Source organism: Spea bombifrons, chromosome 1, assembly GCF_027358695.1.
Source record: "Spea bombifrons isolate aSpeBom1 chromosome 1, aSpeBom1.2.pri, whole genome shotgun sequence".
Lineage (NCBI taxonomy): Eukaryota > Metazoa > Chordata > Amphibia > Anura > Pelobatidae > Spea > Spea bombifrons.
Genome location: NC_071087.1, coordinates 113,504,385 through 113,528,933, shown reverse-complemented (window position 1 = coordinate 113,528,933; position 24,549 = coordinate 113,504,385). Strand labels below are relative to the sequence as shown.

The window sequence follows — 24,549 nt, the reverse complement described above, 5'->3', positions numbered from 1 at the left end:
GATCTTACTAGAACTTACGGAGCTCCGAGAAGACAGCACAAATATTGCTGCATTGATAAGAACATAAATAATAAAAAAAAAATGCAGAAAATATATTTGGAATATTTATGCACAGCTTTAGATATAAAAAAACAACAGATTTTGGGAACATTTCATGCATATATGTATATTGATTCTATGCCTGAAGACATTTGGCCTCTAAGATGTATGTTTCCTGTCTATCTCCTTGGAAGTAGAGCAGTGAGTTATGTTTTCAATGGAGTCAGGCAACCAATGCAGTAATAAAGCATTAGCGATAACACGGAACAGTGTAGCTTTACAATATAGGACAAGGTAAGGCTCCAAGAATGTTTAAATTAGCTTCAGAACTAATACACAGAGAACCGTACCAAAATTCACAGTAATCAAATTGTAAATCTTCCCCCTCAACCTCCTAATTGATTGTAAGCTCCCATGAACAGGGACCTCTTTTTAACTCCTGGTATGTTTTAGGATTGTTAATCCTTTTACTTTGGTATTCTTCCCTTATTGTAATAATGCGAAGAAATCTTCCGTCTCTATATAAAAAATAGACATTTTAAGTGGAGTTCATCCTATACAAATATTACATTATACCAGTGTTGCATGGAACTAGTGTACTTGTTCTGCACCCAGAAATATTCTCCATTTTACCTGCAAAAAGGACTATTACTGGAAGTAAAAGGATTTCCTGTATTCTGTTATAAAAACTGCGGATTGTTTTTTTTTTGCTATTTGCTTAGTTGTTACTGTTACGGAGATATTTGGGTTAAAATATGATGATTCAATCAAACTTTCAGCCCAAGTAGAATGGTGTAGTCCATTTTATGCGTACATATTTTGATAGACATTCTATACCACCTCATAGTTACGTTTTACGATTTATTATTTCATTGCCACTTATTTGCCAGATGAGCTGTATCCAATTTTTATACATTGACATGAGATAGGAGTAGCATTTTAGTTTTTTGGGGTTTTTTGTTCACGTGAAACATTCATTTTTATGGATTATTTGGGTTTTGTAAAATGTGCAACACAATTATCACAGGACTGAAGCAAAGCATTAGAAGGGCAGAAGTAAGCCCTGGAATTATCGCATGTTCTGAGCATGGTTTAGAGATGAAAAAGAACCTCTTCCTGATTGAATTTTATCCTCAAATGAACACAAGCGTCAGCAAAGTGAATCCGTTTGCTTGAGACTCTCTTTCTCAATAGACCTAAGCGCCTGTTAAACAAAACAGCAGTAACGAGATGTGAAATGTGGAACAAAGGATAATTTGCAAGTGACCCTGTTTAAGTCTGATTATCCCTTTTGTAAGAGCAAATGAATTCAGGGAGCACAGCTTAAAGACCACCTTTCTACAGTGTTCTAGATTTTTTTTCTCCCCATTTTAATATAGACTTTGAAAGGTCTTTAAAAAATGTCCTGATGCGTAGCACACAATAATGTGTACAATAGAATTAGATTACAGATTAATTCCAATCTCTTTTGCAGACACCAATGTAGGAGACGTCAATAAACAGATAAGCAGAGGCTTCTGGGAGTTCTCAGTAAAATGACATTTTTGCAATAAAGAAACACAGCATTAATGTATGAACAGATTGACTTTTTGATTTAGGACATGTAGAAATTGCGCATGCTAGAGCAATATTATACTCAAACACTTCGAAAAACAATCATATTACTTCAGTCATTAGTTACACTGCTATATACACAGTAATGTAGGTTAGCACTGACAAAAAATGGTTCCCCCATTATGTTGCAATAAACATCCTTTATTTGCAGAACTGGGGGTGGCCATTGTTGTCTGTCACGGTGCCTTGCACAGTCACCACACTGAGATGATTCTTTATGGCAATGCTATAAAAGTCCTGCTTGCCCAAATGAACAATTTATGTTTTCAAGAAAGGGTGTGATGGGTTCATGCCTGGTAACCTTTTTAACTTGGAATCTGCAATTTCACAACGCTTTCGCATATAGAGTGTTAGGGTGAAAAAAGGAATAATGTAGTTATTTAATGCAGAGAAGATTCTCAAAGGTTACCTTGCAAAAAACATAGCAAGATCATATATACAATATACTCAAAAGACAATGTGCCTTATGATTGGTAGTATACTAAGGCCTTATGCAGCATCATCAGAGGGGTGCCAGGCACCCACAGTTCATGGGAATGCAGTTCAAATTCAGATGAAACTTTGCAAAGCAGTCCACGACGAAGTAAACCAATGGGTTTCCGTTGCAGACATCAGAGCACTGTAGCTATGATGTCATATTTCCACATTCTATACTGTGTTGCTGCTAAAATTAACTAGATCAGTAAGGAGAAGTAAATATCTACACTCACTCTACCATTCACCTTCACAGAGAGATTTTTTTTTGGGGGGGGGTTGCTACACTAATATATTTAATCAAGGAAGTAAAATGGCAACTTCCAATCAACTGCTCATTTATTTCAATTATTTTGAAGCAGATTTCCTCTGGTATCTATAGGGTTACAGATTTTTCCAACACGAACAAAACAATGTCAACCCCCCCCCCAGAAGCCTGAAAACAGAACAACAAATCTAAACAAATTCCATCTTAGATAAAACATCCCCTCTAATGAGCAGAGAACCTTCAAATGCATCTGTTTGTCTTAGTGTTAAGCTTTCTTTATTTTCTGTCTAGGCCTTGGGCCCTGGTAATGACATACCATATGCTCCTCTACATAAAGGCAGCTGAGATAGACAAGCCCCAGAGTGATACAAACAGGATGTGTGGAGCTTAATACAATTATACTAATGCAAATCTCTCCATTGTTCTCGGCAGAATTATATGTAATCTGCCTTTGTAGGCTGGGTCAGTATTGCTCATTAATATACATTAAAATGATACATACACACACACTTATACATACACACACACACACACACTTTAAAGCAACTCTAAATAAAAACAATAAAAACTATTGTGAATGTGGGAGACGGCGTTATAACTCATTTGGCAGATTACATGCATTAGACACATAAATGAAACAACTGGAGTCATAGTTCAAATATTTCGATTTTTTACTCGAGGGGAACAGCATCTGCAGATTTTGAGCTCTTCATTTTCTAAACAATTTCGGGTTTCACAGTGACATGTACACAAAAAAATAAAAAAACCCAAAAAACAACAAATATAAAGAATGTTTATGTTTGAACAGAGTCCATGGGAATACAGCAATGTACTGCAAGTTGCTGATGGGTTTGCAGCCCACTGTGGGTGACTTTATGTCAGATAGACATTACGAGACAGGAAGAGATGGAAGTGAAGCTTAAAATACCATAAAAAACCTGCTTAAAATTAAATCAAGGGCACATTTTGGTACTTTTGTGATATTTTCCTCCATGGCATGGAATAATGACACTTAAGCATTACTGATTTTAAAATATTAAAGATTTTTGAACCGCGATTAGCAAAGAAAGTTTACAGAATGTACATCCAAACCAGTCTCTTTCGAAACAAAAAAAAACAAAACAAAAAATTTGAATCTATTAGAGGAAAAAAATAATCCCAAATACTTTTTTCCAAGCAAAGAGAAAGCATGGGGTGTAAGGAAACTTTTTTTTTTTTTTTTTAAAGTTTTTGTTTAGCAGCCAACATGTAAATTATACAGTTTGAATATACTACAAAATGTGTTTTCAAGTTTTCATTTGTTTTACATTTTAAGTATCATCCTGCAGGCTCTCTTCCGTTCTACACTTTTCCTTTTATTACTAGTGCAAGTTATGGACTAAATGTTTTCTTGATTAACCCCCTTATTGCCAGAGCCTTTGGCAGTGAAGGAAAAAAAAACCCCAGAACATAAAGCAACATTGTAATGTTTTATGTATATCTATATTTATATATATATAATTTTACCATATATAACATGTTAATGTCCTCAGCACGATAAAGAAACTGGTGTACTTTGTTGTCTTCAAAATAGCAGCATTTTTTTTTAAAAAAAACATTACCTACCATTCACATTTTAACTCTGCTTAATATTAATAATTCAGATTTATAATTGGAATAACAAAAACAAATCTGAAAAGATTTCAGTGTAAATGTGCAGAAATCAAAGCATTCTATAACAAACATCGTAAATTAAGCCCTTTGTTGCCATGTGCGATGCGAGTAAAAATGTTTTTTTTTTTTGCCAAACTTAGTCCAGCACCCCTAAAAGTTAGTTTTCTACAGATCGCAATTTCCATCTAAATTTAATAAGGAATAGTTACATCTCTTGGGCCTATCATTCATGTTCCATAGGTTACACCTCCACACCCACAGGTTGATAAGTATGAACGATATAGCCAGTGACATCAGTTCTGAATCTTATTAAGTTATACTAAATTACATTTATGTTTCATCAGTAGGTCTTCATATACCTCCTAGCGCTCATGAGCCTGTATGGGATAGACAGCAACTAATATTTTACCTATCTTGTGACCCTGGAAGGCAATCACATTAAATGCTTTGTTGACCAATTTATTACAGAGTTAAACCCCGTGGTCTCTTATATTTGGAACGGTAATAAATGAAACAACCAATATAGAGTCATGTTCCATTAAAAAAGTCTCTATGGTTTTTATTCTATGGAGTATGAGCACTGAACTTCATAAGGAAACAATATTCTCCAGGATGATTTTTTGAATTATGGAGCAATTTTTTATGTCTGTAAGCAATGTGCTAAATATTACCCTATGTCCCTGGATGACTGTTATTGGGACAGCCCTCATGTTAACCCCATCTTTACCTTCATATGTGGGAGAGGGGCAGGCAGGGCAGTAACCAAAAAGGGATGGACTGGCAGCATAAGGGTTAATTATACACCTTTAAATTACCTCATGTTTTACACCACAAAAATAAATAAAATCAATATTATTACCACTAACCTTCATTTTTTTTTATTTCACTTGTCAAATTTCATGGCAGTTTTGAAATGAAACATTGCTGATTTGTAAATTAAAAAAAAAATCTCTACAAAAGCAATAATTTGGGGCATTGATCCTGCATTCAGTGTAGATACAAATTACTAATTACGTCTCTTTCCTTAATGGTTGTACCAATTTGTGCCTATTTTAGGCAACACCATTTTCTTTAAAAGATGTTAACCTTCCACACAACAAGGGATAGAGGCAGCTCTAGATACTTTTTTTGTACCGTAAAAACTTGGCCAGTGTATCCCCCACTATGCGTTGTCCTCTGGCTACAAAGGAGTGGGGGATACCCCCTGCCATCCATGCCCTTTACAGTCCATAAATACGCCTTCTTGGAGCTACGCAACATTATTTTGTTTACGGAATCAGTGTTGGCCACCCCTATACAGAAAAGGGTGTGCCGCTCTATCTGTAAATGGGGAGCCGAATGTGCGCGTGCTGATGGTCTAGAAGCCTTGGTACAGACACCGTCTCATAACCCTTGCCAAGCATCTGCTCCTTGATACAGGGTGGGTGAATGTCATTGATAAGATACTCTAAAGACTGAAGGCTACTACTAAGAATAGAGGTATTGCAAAGGGTCTTGCTAGGGATGCTGGTAAGTCCATCTGAGGGATGTACCCCCAAGTCCCTATGCCCATTCACAAGTTCCTGCGGGTTGTAACAGTCACTATTTGGAGTGACTAAGATGCTGTTCCAAGGAGGGGCAAAATATTGCCCTACAGAGAAATTTCCATGCATGCCAACACAGTTCAAAGGAGAAGAGCTGACTTTATCAACTGCACTAGCAAGTGTGTATGGACGTGACACTCCTGGGCAAACCTCTGGAGATTTGCTGATTGCTCCACCACCTCCACTTCCACCACTGTATATTCTGAGCTGCTGTTGCTTCTGTTGCCAAATTAGGTAGTCCATACCATCCTGATAAGATCCAGCTTTGGCTACCACAGGGGCAGAACCCAGCGCCAGCTCACTGCCAGCTCTGCACTCTTGCAAGACAGTGCCAGCGTAGGCCACAGTGCTCCCAGTCATAGCAGAAAATCCACTATTCATGCCTTGTTTGGCTGGGCTGGAATTGGCTACCACTACCCCTTGGCAAGCCTGTTGAGAAGCCTGAGCCTGGCACTGTTGGTTGATCTGGTAAATGATGGTCTGGATGGATGGCAGGTTGGCTTGTTGGAGTGCTAAGTTCCTGCCTGTTAATGGAATGACAGATGCTGCCACAGTCACATTGGGTGGCACTGGTGCATCTAGTTGCTTCTGGTTGCCAAGGTAATTCAGCTGTCCACTGCAAGGTTGGCCTTGTGTTAAAGTGCTTGACATAGGGTAAGGAGCAACACCAACCTGTGCAGAAGATACTTTAGTCCGTTTCCCCTCCGCATTCTTCAGCACACTTTTGCTGGAGGATTTGACTATAGCAAGCAATCCTTGGTATCCACCTGTGTGCATTGGGTAAGGACTATAACGTTGGCCAGTCGTATCATAACCATTTACAGTCCGATTCAGGTGCTTGTGCTGGGGTACACGGATATTGGTGGGGAAGATTTTTATGGTCAGTGGGCTGTTGGCAACCTTCTGCGCGTAAGCATCTAGCTCTGCCGGACTTGGGTACCGTGATGTCTGCATTGGAGTCACAGCCTCACCTGAAAAATAAAAAAAAGTGATACATTCAAAAAATGTATACTATCACTGAAAAGCTGTGTTCAGACTGAAACCTGTGAACCATTTGTGGCTTTAACCCAGTGAAGAACAATAAGCTGCACTCTTAATTCCCCCTGCTAACAAGCACAAATGTTGTTAAGGGAAACATTACAAAAGACACATGCTGGACAGAGAGAATATTGAGAGAAAATATATTCAAGAAAATTGAGATTAATGTAGAGGTATTTATTGTGGGTGGGGAAATGCCATTATTGTGATTTAAAAAGAAAAAAAAAATAAGGCTCTTATACAAAATAAACAAAGTGATACATTTGTGAGATAAAAAGGTTTAAATACTTTCGGCTTTTTCTTTTCAAACCTTCATGTATTGAGCTAATTTGTGCTGTTTAAAATATTTAAACATAAAGTTAAATACTGGCTGCATTATTCTTGATTATAGTGGTAAACTGTGTGTAATGCTTGGGAAAAAAAGTTATTACTAGAAAAAAAAGTCAGAGAAAGTTTCAGAGATGGCAGTTAATAATTTAATGACAGGGGAAGCAATAGCTGTCAAGCTCAGAATGCCTTTGTCTCCACTGTTCTGTTAAAACAGACAAAGAGCCATACAATGTTGGCATTTGGTTCCACCCAAAGTACTCTTGGGGAAAAATGACTGAACTGCTGTCTTCAAACCGTCCCCCATAATTAGGAGGGGAGAATCCTCTGATTTACAATTTTACCCCTTCACTGCTGAAAACATGTTAAAGGACTGTTTCAGCTCATGCTAATGTGGTCACCATCAAGAATAATGAGTTTGTTCTTGTATACTTCAGTGCTTAATAATAATAGTAATAATAATGAATTAGACGTATGCAGAGTAGCACATACAGCAAGCCCACAAATCTGTGCACATCAAATGAGACGGCGAGGATTATTGTAGACAGCTTCTAGTTATTATTGTTTATTTATATAGCACCAACTATTTATGCTGCACTTCACTACGTACATACGAAGGGTACGACAAAACTAGAATTGACAGACTAAGACAAACATATGCTTTAAAAGGGCCCAGCTCGCAAGCTTACACTTTAAGGTTAATTATTAAACTCAAGTACTGTACTGAATAGACTATAAGTAGGGGTAGAGTAGCCAATTGCCATCCACTCAAATTTTGTACATTCTGTATAGAGTCTCAGAGGTTTCTCATACATACCTTCACATATGGCAGCTAATGTTATATATTTCTTAAATTACTGTAGCCTCTGAATGATTTATGTCAAAGGTCATTTTAAGAAAGTACTTTAACCCCTTAGATCCAAAACAATTTCACCAATCTACAAGTTCAGTGTTCTGGAAATAGTGCAAAATTGGCAGTAAGAGTTCCAGAAATTTAGTCCAGTTCACCACAAACCTCATTTTAACCGAGTCTGAAATAAATTGGATGCAAAGTACATTACAGAACTAATTTCATGGGTGTTTAACCCCCTCCGTAAAAAATGCACACAAACACCATTTAAGCAGAAAGGAAATCAGCAATTGTATATAATGTCTCTGCCCCCTCAACATCCCTCCAAAATAAAATAAACATTTCAATGCAATTTTAGTGATAATCAAAATAGGAAAATTAACACTCATCTACAAATGACAAAAAAAAAAACCCACAGAAGTGCAGATTTATTTTCCATCTAAAATTTGAATGTGTGTCTATTATGAAAATATTAACAAAATAAACAATGTTTCCAAAATGAAATTCATAACATGAACAGTAATTTCAAAACTGTTGATTAAGCTTTTAGAACACTTACATTATGGTGTATATGCCAATTAGCAAAAACAAAAAAATAATGACCCGTCAAGGAAGCAGTAAATTTACAGCAGTATGAAAAAGGAGAGTGAATATGGTCATCCCCTGTATTTATTCTATTTCATTTATTTCAGATTAAATGTGTGTAGATTTCAAGACTTGAGCAAAAGAAAAAAAAAAGATAAAAAATTAAAAAAAAAATAAGACTTTCATAAAAGGCTTTCAATTTCTTTGTGTGCAAATGTATTCCAAACCAATTCTGAAGGCCCAGAATTAAAAACATTCTACTGTGCAAATCCTGCTTTATTAGGACAGTATACCATGTTAAAAATGGTTTTATTAGAATACTATACAGCCTTGCAAGCACTTTTATATTGTAACAATATATTATCTTACAACACTGTTTATGGAAAGAATACAAAAGGGCAAGGCAGTAATATCTGCATGTTGTTAGAAGATATAACACAACCGAGTACACAGGCAATAAGTATGTGGATAGAATATTAAAGGTGAACTCCCACCTTAGCTATATATCCTTTTATTGTCCTGTTATAAGGAATATATGTAATTGTGCAAAAGTCGTATAAAATGAGCAGCATATCCATTTGGGTCTGTTCACTAAAGGGAGAGTTGCATTTTAGCACCTTGCCTCCACTATACATTATGAGGAAGCTTGGCTGGTCCTGTATAATGTATAGTTAGAACAGTGACATTTCTTCAAACTTGCCTTACACGTGGAGTTATACATTATACACGGTCAGCTCAGAAAGCACTTCACAATTAGTGAACAAAACTTCTATCTTTTCGGGAGTCCTCACCTACGCATGATCATCTACTATTTGAGAGAAAAAAAACCGTGACAGCGCAAACATTTGTGTGCAATATATCCCACTCCTCCTTCTAGATAGTAGACTCTAGAAGCGTAAACCATTAGTTGGTGCCCAAAGAGAACGCAGGTGCTAATACATAGCTGTTTAAAACACAGAAGGCCCAACTTGGCGACGGTATCTGCTAAAACAAAATAACTGATTGTAACACTTCTGTAGACTTTGAAGATAAAAAGGGTGTATAGTATTGGCACCTGTGAGGGAAGCCTGTATGTTTCTGCGGCACGTGGCCACATTTCATGACATTCATTTCAAGAAAATGAGAAAGATATGGGCAGAGAATGATGTGAGGGTAGGAAAGTGAGGCCACTGGGAAGACTAAAAAGGTAGAAGTAAGGCAATGGTGCATGTATAGATTGCCTTTAATTTTTACCATACGCACCGTCTGCATTGTCCTTCAAGCCGATACTGCTGTCCTTGGCATAATCCCCAACACTCAATTAATGTGGCACTAATTAGCCATATGACATTTGCAAATTTTAAATGGAAAATAAAATACCATTTGCAGCTGGGCAGAAAAATACCAGTCTTATGTGGAGCTTTATCTGTTGTAGTTATCCACTCTCTATTAGTGAATATTGTAAGTATGCTTTAAGAAAATCTGCATTGGAACAGAACCCCCCCCTTCCCCCTTAAAATTGGCAAAAGGCATTTAGTTAGTTTAGGCTTTCCGTTAAGCCCTTGTGTTCTATATTTGTCCATCAATGGCATAGTCCTGTCATATCCATACTTAAATTGTCCAGGTCCAGCCAATCATGTTATGATTTCACAACACCAGAGCCGCTTAATCTTTAAAATGTTTAGCTAGAACTGCCCCGACAGTCAGTATGACCTCTAGTTTTGGAATAGACTCTTTAAACTACACTTATCTGTTTGATGATATCAGTGTCTAAATTGTAGATTAAGAGAACGTATTACACAATCCATGCGCACAAACCATAAAGACTAAGATCCTAAGCAAAACATTTAACGTGTATTTTAACTATTATGTGGTATGGACATAACTAGCTCGTGTGTGATAGTAGAGGAGAGCGACTGAACAGTAATGAGAAGGTGTGCAGGAGGAAGGGCACACTGGCAAGTAAGTAACCTACAATAATGAACAAAGAAAAATTTGCAATCCAATTAGGGATATGACATTATTGATTTTCTTTAATGAGTGATGCATTGCAGATTAGTGAAACAGAAAAGAAAAGTGCCACCTTCATCATGTCGTTTGTACTTTACCAGGAGGACAAAGATTCTTTATCTACAGGGAAACGGGATGAGTTGGCCATCACTGAAATTCATCTACTCCTTTGTGTTTCTGGAATCTTTACAATGATTGTTTGCAGAATCTTTGTCAAAGATACTATCCAGTCGGTTGCTGGAGGAGATATCTCTTGTACAGACTAGACAATGAAGGGAACCTTAAGTACAACAAGCAGATAGGTCAAGAAGACACAGCTTGTTATGTGTTTTACACAGTAAAAAATGAAAAAAAAACCCAAAGACAGATAGAAACTCTTATCAACCAAGGCAAGGGTATAGAGTTGTGCAGTGCTAGCCATGGAAAGAAAAGGAGCACATTTGGTAAGGACCTTTATTAAACTATAATGGATTGCAAGCTTTCAACACTATCCTCTTCTTAAAAACCATGATAACGTTCTTGGTTTTGATTAAATAGGTAAATCATTCAAAATAGTTTAGATTGTCACGGCAGTAAACTTCTTCTAAGTAATGTAATCCTAAAGTCCCAGAAGCCAACTGTTATTACAACCACTGCAAATATGTTCTAGATATTATATTACACAGGTGAGACCTTGACAGGACATCTCTCATAACTTTTTCTCACACCACACTTTCTACACAAAGGTGTCAATGGCAGAGAGGCCTTAGGAGGCATTTATAGAACCAAGGACTTGAAAACCAACTGCAAACCACACAGAGGTTTCATATCTGCCACAGTACTAAATTAATAATTTGTAAATACAATGACGAGTGAGACCTGACAGATCCCTGCATGGCCTAATATTCAATGTAAAAAAAAACAAAAAAAAAAAACAATCAGCACTAAAAGTTTTTTTTTTATATTAATAAATCAACAGCAATGTCTACAGTGAGGGTGTATAAGACTGACAAAACTTGTTGGTAATAATTACTTCTAATTTAGTCCTCTTGCAATTCGCTGAATCTATATTCAGGTTCTACAGGTTGGAGGGAAATGGTTAAAAACTATAAAAAGTGGTTTTGTTTACATATTTCGAGATACAATAAAAAATGCATTTTTGTAGCCTATAGAGGAGTTTGCATGGATTTACAAATCTAGGTTCCACCTGATACTGAATAAATGTCAGTAGAAACGAACAAAAAAACCCAAAAACAAACGATGACCTCGCTCAATGAGCACCTGTATATTTAACCCTTCTTATGTCTCAGGTTGTACTATGCACCACAAATCAATGTGTTGGTTGTTAAAGTGTTAATTTGTCCAGCCAGACAGCTGTGTACACATCATTTTGCATACGTCTGCTCAGCACAAACGAGGCAAGACACATTATTAGCCCTGACTGGTGCAACAGCACAGCTTGTCATATCGTGTTATAGTCCTAGAGGGCAACACGAATCCTAAGCGAGTAGCTCATCTGAATGCTTGTAAGCTTTGTTAACCCCTGTTGTAGCCACTCTCTCTCTCAAAAGCTGGACTACCGAACTTATTTCAGATACAGCTGGAACTCCTTGCAAACATTAACGCTTTGTGGTGCCCAGTTGGATAAGCAATGCCTAGAAATCAGGAGTCACCTTTGCTCTGTTAAACAAACACAGCATCTAATTCTGCATTACATTGACTCCACCTGGGTGACATTTAGGTCATTCACCCCATCAACCTCAGCTGACCCCAAGCTCTTGAACCCTTAATGAAAATTATTTTAAAATTATTTGCCTTTAGGACACAGCAGAGCTAGCAAATTCAACACGAGCTAATACTCAACTGTCAGCGTATCAATTTGAAAGGGTGACACTTTTTAAAATTAACTTTTAACATGGTTATCCAGAGTGCTCAACATATCTTAGACCGGGGGTTCCGATTCATAGAATTAATCATGACCACATTGTAAAATGATACTTTGCGCGTTTACTATTTATTGTATTTTGAGCCTATGTTATTGATTTTCTTTATAATGTCGCCCCCTCCTTGGTACAATCAAAACGTTCCATTAAAATGTGATTTAGCCCCGAAAAGCATACAGTCAATGAACTGTGAATTGAGGCTATTAATCTGAATTACCATTTTCCTTCATCATATTATATTTTATCATAGGAAATGCAATTTACTGTTATGATTTGTAGACGAATAGGAAAGATCCCATTACGTGCCATTTGGAACATAAGAGGTTAAATGAAGGAGAGATTACTAGCTTCAAAGGGGCGCTCATTCAAATGCTTCCCTGTAACGTGGGCCTACGTCTTTAAGAGCCAAATGAAATATTAATCTAGAGAATATTTGCAGATCTGTCTCTTAAATGACAGTACAGAGGGGGGTTTGAACCAGCCTCCGGCGAGCTGCAGGGCCCTTCCAATCCATTTAATATGAGAAATGCTTTTTTCCCTCCCTGACAGAGACGATGCTCCTTTTTCCGTCTCTGTGATGCCAGCTTTGGCTACAGACCAAACCGACAGGAAAAGAGTTAAATAGATATCACACTTTTTTCGTCACTTTACAGACGTGTTAAATTATACACGTCTATTCTTGATTGCCATTATGCAATCACATAACACATAGCTTTGAGCATAGATACATCATATTCTTTTTTTAAAAATCGCTGTCGATCGCAAGAATTAACCGACGTGTTTAGTATAAAATAAAAAAAGATACGTTGTGTTGGAGAGCAACGATAACTCAGTTCTGTAATTCAGAGCACCAGCAAACTATAGCTGTAAGTACAAAACTATCTCTAATTGCACATATGCATAGGTCTGCACATTGAAAACTACGTACAAGGTTTATAACCGGTAAATAAATGAAAATACACTCAATTTGGGAATGTCTAAAGACTATGTTCTGAACTAGCAAATGTGCACTTGGGAATTATAAGTGGAGATAGTGACATATTCTGGTATAAACAAGCAGGTCAAGGGCCAACCCGAGGTGCAGATCGCCTTCTTGGGTGACCAGGCCTCTCGGTATCTTGGTTACTTAAGTGGTCGGTTACAAGGGAGATCTTTGATCTGCTTAAGCAGCCCATTTACACTATGGAGGCTGTGCCGACTCAGCACAACCCCCATAGTCTGCATTATGAAGCCATATCCATGCACTCTGGCGTGCCTCCGACGAGGATGGAGAGCTGCCCTAGGTCGGGCCTAGGGCAGCACGGAAAGTAAGTGCATCGCTGGGTGGAGACATGCAGAGGAGGGCACATGCTATGTCACTTTTTGATTGTTTATCGATGGTTAAATGACCTCATATGATACAGATCTTTCTCCAATATATATATTTTATATACGTATATCATTATATATCCTTAGATCTAAACTGGATACTCGAAATATACAGTAAGCGGGACAGAAAAAGCCCAGGAATAAAGGCATACTGTATGTAAGTGACATTTAATTAAAAGAGAGGCCCGCTCCTCTCTGCTGAACAGAGCAATACAGAAATGAATTTGGCTGCGCGGATTTGTAGATGATGATTTATATATAATTTAAATACAGCTCCTGCAGTGCACGCGGCAGAGGGAATCAAGAAGGATCTTCCAGCGAGGAAGTTTATTACTCTGCATTGCGTTGTTCGTTCATGCCCCCCCCCAGCACAGCAAGGGTTAAAACCGCCACATGCTTGGAAATTCTAATTAAGTTATCAGTCGTGATGCCATACGTCTAGGCCTTAAAGGGTTACCAGGATTAAAAAGAAATCATATTAGCATTTTCTGAAAAAGAAATGTGCTAGAACAAAAGGTTATGCTCTGGAGCTGGATAATGGCAAGGTCAGGCACAATGTGAGGAAAACTGACTCAATTGAGATGTTCCTTGGAGCAACCGACACTTTAAGAACATTTTAAAAGAATGCCGTGCTTGGACATGCCGACAGACACTTACCTCGCTTAAACCCCCCCAAAAACTATGGAAAATACAATGTAATTTACTATATACTTTTGGGCTGCCTTGTACGTGATTATTTCACACACATAGACTTAGTTACCTCAGGCGTGGCTATTGCAAACATATCAGAAGGTCAAAGGCATCAATCAGGTCAAACATTTAATTAAGATTACTGTAAATGTATTATTTTTTTTGTAAAAGATGACTCCCCGGGGCAGTAAAAACCGCTGGTGATTATTAAGTAAAAGGCATGTAGAAATTACTTCATTTGAGTTTATTATGAATTACCATGGGCCAAGCAGGGTAATTTTACCGTGAGAAAAAAAAAAGGGATGATCTGGCTCTCCATAGTGCGATAGTCAACAGCCGGCAACCTTTGTTTTTTTGGCGGGAGGGGGGACACAGGGGACACTTCGTTATACATTAAGTTAGTGAGGTGAAATACCTTAACTCACTTAGGCAAGCAAAGTATCTAGCCAATTCCACCTGTGTATAAACAAAGTACCTGGTTATAAGGATATAAACGAGTAATCATTTATTTAAATGTGTGTATATTATTATACACACACACAATGTATACATATCGTACAGAAACACACACAATTTGTTTTTTTCTAGTATGAACTTCGTAACTTGTAAATTCATAGGTTTTTGTTTTGCATGTAAAATAAAACAAAAACAAAGATTTTAGTTGCTCTCCCTTTTTTTAAGTACAGCCTTGCAAACACGCAAGGAGGATTATAGTTAAATCAGGTGTGCATTGACAGGAGTAGCTATATAAAAGATGTATTAGTCCGCGTTACCTTGTTTACTGCCCAGGACTGTATGGTGATAGGTGTAATGCTATTGACGTGTGGTGAGCAGATATTATTAGCAGTCTTGTAGCCCTTGGTCGTCAGCCAGAATTAATCTGTGTTATAAACCCAGCTTGACCCAACCTCGCATGTCCGCGCCACAAAATCAATTACGTACCTTTCAGATCATACGACTGCCTGAGAAAACTTTATAATGTCAGCTTTATTTTTTATTTTTTTTGAAAGATTCACAAAATTAGTCATTTATGACTAAAGCAATGACTCAAGGGGGAACAGTCAAGACTGCAATCATAAACATGATGTATTTCTATGTATACATATACAAAGGAGAACTTGCGCTATAGTCATACACACAGCATTCCGTACAAGTTTGTCTGGCGAAGAAGAGGTTAAAAGGGATATAGGCAGAGAAAACAAAGGACACAGCCAAAAAAAGAATGAAATCCTCCAGAATTTAGACAAAGGAGGCAGTATTAAAATAGAGTCCTATTGAAATGACTGAAAGGCCCTTATCAGGCCCTGTCATATCTCTCACTGTGCTGGTGCCACTGGAAATGGAAGGCTGTGTTTCAGTTGTGCAGTTTTAACCCCTACATAGCACAGGGTAGGATATACACATTACACGCAATATTACCATATGAATATTTTTTTTCTTTGTTTTTGCAAGGCAAATGGCACCTATGCAAACCTATAACAATCTATCAACACGGCGATGCCAGACATCTCTCCAGCGGGAGAGAGCTATACACCAGCGTTAGTAAATTGATCCTCATACAAGATACATGAACCCAGGAGGAAAAATAGCCTTCAGACAAATTTAAGATTCAAATATGTTTAGTTATACCATCCGTGCTTTATTAAAAAGGTCACACCAGAGAATGTCATTAGTTAAATATATTTTTGTGTGTTACAGCATCTTAAAAGAGTCATCATTATTCATGAGACTGAGAGTTTTTAAAAGTAACAAAAGAGGAAAATGTCAGGGAGCCCAATAAGTAATGTGTACACACACACATACATTTATATATATATATACCGTATTTGCTCGATTATAAGACGACCCTGATTATAAGACGACCCCCCAAAATCTGAATATTAACTTAGGAAAAAAAGAAAAAGCCTGAATATAAGACGACCCTAAAGGAAAAAAGTTTTACCAGTAAATGTTAATTCATGTAAACTATTTTTTTTAATAAAAGCTATGATTGAGAAAAATATATTTTTTTTGTTTTTATTTCTTTTATATTTTCTATTGTATTTTCCAACCTGTCCCCCAGTTACGCACATCTGCCCCCAGGCTTGCCACACCAATATGGCACTGTGGCCCATGATATGCCTTTTAACCCTCTATATGCCACTGTGCCCCATGGTATGCCTTTTGACCCCCTATGTGCCACTCTGCCTCCAGAAATGCCTTATACCCCTATATCCCATTCTGGCATTTAGGGGGTTAAAATGCATATTATGGGGCAGAGTGGCATATAGGGAGGTATAAGGCATTCCAGGAGGCAGAGTGGCATTAAGGGAGTTAAAAGGCATTATATAGAGCACTCTGCCTCCAGAAATGCCTTATACCCCTATATGCCACTCTGGCATTTAGGGGGTTAAAAGGCATATTATGGGGCAGAGTGGCATATAGGGAGGTATAAGGCATTTCAGGAGGCAGAGTGCACTATTAAATGCCCCCTTAACGCCACTCTGCCTCCTGAAATGCCTTATACCTCCCTATATGCCACTCTGCCCCATAATATGCCTTTTAACCCCCTAAGTGCCAGAGTGGCATATAGGGGTGTAAGGCATTCCAGAAATGCCCTACACACACACACACACACACACACACACACACACACACACACACACTTACTTACCGGTGCTTCCAATTTCCTGGTGTATTGCCGGGGCAGCGGGTTGACGTCTCATTCCGCGGCAGCCGGAAGGAGGTGGAGTTGGCAGCGGGGGTTTGTATGCGTCCGTCGCAAATACCTTCCCCGGCTGTCAGAGATCAGGAACTCTGGAACAATGATCTCTGACAGTCGGGGAAGGTATTTGCGACGGACGCATACAAACCCCCGCTGCCAACTTCACCTCCGGAAGCACCGGTAAGTGTGTGGGGGGGGGGGGGCGACGACAGGAGGATCCAGGTCCCCTGCAGCGGTGCGGGGGATCTGGATCTTAGTCTCCTAATCAGACCTCTATTTGAGGTCTGATTAGAAGACGACCCCGATTATAAGACGAGGGGTATTTTTCAGAGCATTTGCTCTGAAAAAAACCTCGTCTTATAATCGAGCAAATACGGTATATATATATATATATATATATATATATATATATATATATACATACATACATACATACATACATACACACACACAGATAAGGGTTCTTTGATGTTCAGTTGTCTACAACTCCCATGATCCTTCATCCTTCACCACACATTCTACCACCAAAATTAGCTATGCTTTGTGGAAGGACCAAGGCATTCTAAACAGTAGGAAAGCCCCTCTATCTTTAGCCTAATTCTCAGCTAGTCCTCTTGCCTACCACTCCATTACAGACCTGGCATTACCCTGACATAGGGCAAACAATTTAGGCATATTTGTTATTTCATGGAGATCTATTCAGACCCTCTAGCTCCCTTGTGCTCTAAAGAGTGTTTCTATGTAAGATCATTTGCAAAGCCGAATGGCTCCAACCTTTTCAGGCTGATGGCCATATGATTAGCGAGTAAGCTAATTGTGGGCCACCATGTGCTATTGTGGGCCTTTGATGCCTTGGTAGCTATATTGCAAGCCTGGTTCATACTTAAATACCATATGCCACACACTCCAACATGGGGCAGAGGACTGAGTGTGGTCCCACCTAACCCAGCAGCCATGTTTGTAGTTTTTATCTCTAAGTGGTCCATTACAAACTGACACCCTTCCATTTTTTCCAAGGACAGGTGCTAATACATATATAATGTTTATTTTAATGTGCAATATATGTGTGCGGTGTGAATACATACATACATTGCCATGAACCACATTCTGTGCAAACTGATAAACATGCACATTTCTCAATGTCAATTCGGGTTTAACAATGCCCCATCTCTTTGCTGCAGACGTAATAATTATTTGTGATCGGATGCTCATTGAGACCCTCCTAGTAATGCTGTACATAAGGGCCATCCTTATGATTTATTTTTCTATTATACATACTGTTTTAGGTTTAATCATTTTCAAGCTGGGTATACCCGGATTATTTCCAAGGTCTTACTACAGCTGTGAATAATGCCTGCTGTTATAAAGCAACATGCGCCTGTTCTGGCAAATCTAGCAGAATCCAGTACATGGAAAATTAAAAATGATATAACCGTAAAGTTTAGAGATGGGTATTTGAAGCTTAAACTTAAGAAAAAAATAAATAATTTGGAACGTAAATATTAAAAAAGGGATTACAAATCCGAAACATTTTTCCCCGATAATTTTGTTTCAAATAAGACTGAATCTGAAGGCTGGTACTTACACTTTCGAGGTTCTATCCCCTTGTTTGCGCACATGGCATGCTTCACTGGAGGATTCTGGGTTCTCTGAAGACAGGCCAACATGGTTGCAAGGACTTGTGGTCAGCTGGGCAGATGGTTACACTGCAGAAGGAGAAAAACAAAAAGAAAGTTAGTAAACTGTTGAACACAAATGTTCCACTAACATTTCATTGTAGTAAAGTAATGAGCTGCTCAACCTCAAGAGCATGGATTAACATAACCCTGATTGCTTTTAACTTTAAGGCCGCAACATTTTCAGTATTTTATACAGACGTCCATGGACACGAGTACTTTTCGCTTGCAGGTGAACTCTGTGGCTCTCAAATTCTACCGATTTGCCTATCCTGATCTGTGCATTTGGACAGTGAGGGCACTTCTACTTTAAGCGAGAGAGAGAAGCGCAAGATATTTCAGCAAGTGTAAACATTCATGACCACTTCTTTCATCTATTTGAATCAGACAAAACTGTCAAAACACTGCCGCTGAGTAACACTACTATCCTACTTTCAAAGGAGTCTTACCATATGTGAAAGTGTCAGGTTTAAAAGAAATATATACCCACACACTCGCAACCCATAATACAAGGGGTATAATTTATAAAACTATGTATGGTTTATATAGATAAACATTTATGTGCAAGATACATTATTAAATCTATATGATTTGTATTTTATTAGTGGTATTATTGGGATTTTTATAAGTAGTATTATCTTTGGAATTATTGGCATTCCCAGGAACTCTCCAGGTTTGACATGGAGTCTCTGGGCCACTTACTTCTTGTGCTGGGGAAGTTTGGTGTAAAACCCCACAGCCTAACAGAGGGTTGGCATTTTGTTATATGCAATTTAAGTTTCTCTTTTTTATGCCAGTAGACTTTTTTTGCACACAAAAAGGCGCACAGCAGCGTACAACATTTGAAGGACATTTATGAGAAGAGTACATTGCGCCGTCCAATCATGAGCCTCCAGGGCCAGGTTTGAGTCATCCGACGCCGGTCCTTGGAGATATATATGGTGTCAAACAAGATTTCTGAACAGCATTTGATGTCCAACAATGAAGCACCTTAAATGTTACATTGTACATAGTTGACAATAGCGTATACAAGGGTGTATAGTGAGTGCAGATGCGTCTCGGTGGGGACCTCAACATACAGATGTAGTGTGGAGATGGTCTGGTCTAGTGGTGGACGTTGTGTAACTGTCCCAAGCTCAGGTATTGAACCCAGGTGAGCCATTTAAGTTCACTGGCATGTGAACAGTATTTTTCACTATCCTCGTCTGATTTACGGTCTCTGCCCTTTTCTTTAATTGTAGAGATTGAGGCCTGTCTCCAATGCTTAGGTATGATGGCTTTTCCTGCATTAAGTGGGGGTATTATTAATGATCTCTCTTACTGTGGACCTATGGCTCTTGGTGCAGCAGGCCCGAGGCTGGGATCACACTGTTTTTTGCTTCAGGGCTTTTGCAAATGACCTGCCTATCTTGTTACTATGGTTGTGGTATCAATGATGTGTAAGTGCATAGATTTTATGGATCCATCCGCTTTGACCTTGATGCAAACCTTAAGATCCCACATGTGGTTTCTTGTTCTGCTCTGCCCACGTGCGCACGGTTTTTTTGTGGGGGGGCTTCCCCCCATCTTGGGCTGACAACAAATCAGTTTATATTAATTAAATTTACAACAAGGCAGGAGAGCCGCTCATGTACGCGACATGTCGGCACACGGCCACGCCCTGACAGTAGACATTTATCTACCTCAACCTGAGCTCTGCTAGAACTGGAAAACACTTAATAAAATAAGGTTACCAGGCCAGTCTAAAAGCAATTAATACATCGATAAGGTTGTGATAAATAACACTTCTGAGAACAGTCACATGTCTTAAAACAGTCCATTAATCTGCTACACCACAGTCATACAACACTGCTTCTATATCAAAAGCATTCTAGGCAAGCACACAAAAGTAAGCACAACAGCAGCTGCTTACTATACAATAGTGTTCCAGCGGCTGTGTATTGATTTAATCTTGAAAGATAAAAGGTTAAATCATATGGAAAGGCTTATGTTTATATACGACATGATTTTTATTGGTATCCGAAACCAAGATAAAAGGTCATTTCTGGTCTCAGAGTAAAAATAAAACATACACAATTAGATCTACAGACATATACCATCTCTTGGGATAAAAGCAAATGTTCATTCATCATTGATTATTAATAAATAATAATAAAAACACAAAGTTCTAGAATAGTGCAAAACACTTTTGTCGTAGGATGTCTGTTAGGTTTTTTTTAATTTAATTATTTTTAGATGCAACCTTTCAGACAGCTGAGCACCCTTGTATAACTCTGAGCAATTTACTTTTAAGTCAACATTTTCAATCTCTGGTAATTGCAGATAAACACTATTTCATTCTCCTAAGCACTGAACTGGGGGAACACGTGACACTTAGCTTTCACATGTCTCAGAACACAGGAGCATTAATGATCTACGGTGGCAAGGGGTTAAAAACGCAAACTATAAGAGAGAATGCTGCTGCCTTGGCAGGAAAGATTAACCCCTTTCCAACTAGGCTAGTTTAAATAAAAATAATTAAAAAAATGCATACCATAGCACTACATTTATGTCTAACATACCGGGTTCATATATTGTATCAAGTGTTAATTGGCTACTCTGTACCATTGCTAAGAATGACAGCTGAACCTAATGGACCCCTGATTTCCATAGGTCCATAGTGACAATCTAGAATGTAGTTTATGAACAAAAAGTTATCAACACTGATGTACGGTTTCATCAAGGTTAATGAAAGGCAATAAGGAAGAACACTGTGCAGCCACTGCCAAGAGGTTGGAGACAAGTAAATATGGCTTTGTGCGTTAGTCAGTTTGGATTAAATTCACCCAGACACAAACCCCATTTATTTAGATGTATGCAATTTTCTGTATACCCGCTGAAGAAGGGTCCTGAAACACGACTTGAAATCTTGTTGTGGAGAAGGCCATACACGCTTTTAGGTTAATAAACTATAATGCAAAATTATATAACATGAAACACTCTGGAGTATTTGTTTTGCTTTTGTGCCTTTTTCCCAGCTGTGACCTGTGACCACTCCATTGACATTATTGACATGGAGGGGCAAAGAAGATCAAAGCGTTCCTTAACTATTCGTTAAAGTAGTGTTAATGTTCAATAAAGGCTCAATCGGCTTAGTAACCTAGGAATGCCTGTGCTGATGTGCAGGCAGAAGTTTTAATTTTACAGAAACATACATTTTTGGAATTTCAGATGTGGTATGCAAAAACGTAAGCAATTTGTATCACTTAAACAAAGCAGTTCAGCAAAAGTGATACAAGTTTTAAAAGCCGAAGGACAAAGCGGTTATTTAAAAGCAGGCAGGTGTCTCCTGAGCCCCAATTGCAAACTGTCTCTTTCCTATTTTCATTATTCAGATTCTTAATGAGGTATTCACCGTTCGAAAGATATCCGTACCACCTCTTTCAGATACTAATTTCACAACAAAATCCTTGTTACTGAGTAATTACTCTAAACGCCTGTCTACATTCCATCTGTCCTGTCGCTCCCTCTCAAAGGCAAACGGAGGTGTTTACAGTGCGTTTCCTAAAGAGCTGCACTTTTTATGCACCCCCCCTTTAAACTTTATACAGTATTCCGCACACTTTATAATGTCATAGCAACTTGTTGCCGTCAGTATATTGATACACAGTACATACATATAATAACTAAGTCCTAAATATATTTCAGCCTTTAATGAGTCAAATTTATTTACCTTAAAGGAATCAGGAAAGAGATTAAATACCTCGATAGGGTCCTATGCAAAAGCACGAGCAAAAGAACTGTAAAACACCCTGGCTCTTACATACTGCGTATGTATACACGCACTTCTAAATACGGTTATTCTCATCCATTCTCATTCCGCATCATAGTCAGGAAATGACAATAGGATGGTCAGTTTCCTTGAAAAATATAAGGTGGGTGAAAAACGAAAAAAAATGGTCACAAATTGGTGTAGGTAAACTAACATCAAAACACAGATATTCATACATACACACACATAACTGTTATATATGGGACAGGACGTGGCAACTAATTCCACCTCGTACCTTGAAATACTTACTTCAGTAGAGGGATTTATTATAGTAAAACTAGGTTACAGTTAATTGAAAATAGGGGTATTTAAATCTGCATAGAAAATGGATCACAACACTTACAGGGTAAAAGGGAAAACAAACATTGTAATATGGTATATGAGACATATATTATATATATATTATATACACACAAACAGAGAATCTTTCGCGTACAGCCAGCTGTCTCCCTTCCCCCAGTGCTAAGCAATCAAAAGACCTTTTCTAAAACATATTTGCCAATGAAAGTCCCTGGAGGGATAATGCTCTTCCACCATTCAGTGGGAAATAAATCCACCCACCAAAGTTCTGTGTACAGATCTAGGGCAATTAATCCTTCTGCCAGAATGAAAAACACCACTTCTAGTGCAGATAAGCACCGGCAGGGAGGGGTTAATTATTACAATACTTTAAGTACTAATGCCAGAGGCCACCATTTAATCCTTTCACAAGCTATAGGAACCATTTACCCATAAATGGCCTCCTTGACAGTCAGGTGACTGAAGCAGGTCAAGGGTTAATTATTAACTAAATAATAAACCAAAAATAATGGAAAAAAACACAAAGCCTCTTACGGCTCTTGACTAATGAGTTTAATAAAATTATGTATGCAACAGTTTATTTGAATATGACATTCGGTGACCAGAGAGAGACTATTTAAAAAGGCTAAACAGATGCTAACATGCAACACTCAAAAATGTAAAATAAAAATAAAAAAACATGCGAACAGTTTTAAAATATCACCAACATACAATGTAGCTCTGTTTAGATGGGTTAAGCAAAATTCTCCAAAATAGAATAAAAAAATAAAATAATGGAAATTATGGCACAGATCTTCATAGAATTGTGTTAAAAGTGTTAATATTACCGTCATAAAGAGGCGAGATCTCAGTAGTCAAGTTTCAAAGGAAGACATCCATTCATCTCCCCAGCTCTGGCAGTGTTCAATAGGTGGGACACTGCTGAGATATATTGATGGCTACAATCAGCCCTTAGGGGCAAGTTCATTGCAGCTGTTTTGTGAGAGGGATTAATCAGCGAGAAAGCAGAGAGATAGCATCTCTTGACATGAAGTGATCCTGGCAGTTTTGCTAATCATCAAATTAGATTTTCTGCTACAGTTGTCTATGCATAACTAAATCTGCAGTTGATGGGGAGGGAGTGGGGGAGGGAAAGGCAGGCACCGAGAGGGGAGTAAAAGATCACAGAAAATAAGAACATATGATTACGGTTTAAATTGGCACCTGTGATCCCCAGGACCATAAATCCCACAGACTGTTCAAACCAGGAAAAGATAATAAAAGCAGAGGAGTTGACAGGGTTTGTTTCTACAATCTCCACCAGGTATTAAAAACAATAAGAAAGCAGAAACAAAACAAAAAAAAAAATTTAACCTAAAACAGACTTCTCCTAGATCAGATCTCACATAATAAACATACCAGTGAACTCTTAGGGTTTGCCTGTGGCGCTCTCAATAGGGAGGCATAGTATATACATCAAAACAGTGGTTCCAGGAAGACGAGAACTAGCCATTTGTTACAATTACCTTTTGAAATGAAATACTTACAAAAAAGATAAAATAAATAAAAACTTGATAGATTTGTAATCGTAATTTTTTCTTTCCGCCATAGGAAACATTACTTACTGGTGAAATTGTTCTATAAACGATCACACTGATCTTTATAAACATAAACACGTG

General features: G+C 38.1%; 1 protein-coding gene across 1 annotated transcript in view; it reads right to left on the bottom strand.

The window, feature by feature from the left end:
* Positions 1-4,563: 4,563 nt before the first annotated feature.
* The window catches only part of FAM222A (family with sequence similarity 222 member A), a 37,458-nt gene continuing 17,472 nt past the window's right edge, over positions 4,564-24,549 (bottom strand). The window contains exons 2-3 of the mRNA XM_053469191.1: positions 18,690-18,810; positions 4,564-6,602 (exon numbers count right to left, since the gene is read on the bottom strand). Of these exons, the coding sequence (XP_053325166.1) occupies positions 5,365-6,602; positions 18,690-18,771 (1,320 nt within the window). The 5' untranslated portion in view covers positions 18,772-18,810 and the 3' untranslated portion in view covers positions 4,564-5,364. The remainder of the gene's footprint in view (positions 6,603-18,689; positions 18,811-24,549) is intronic.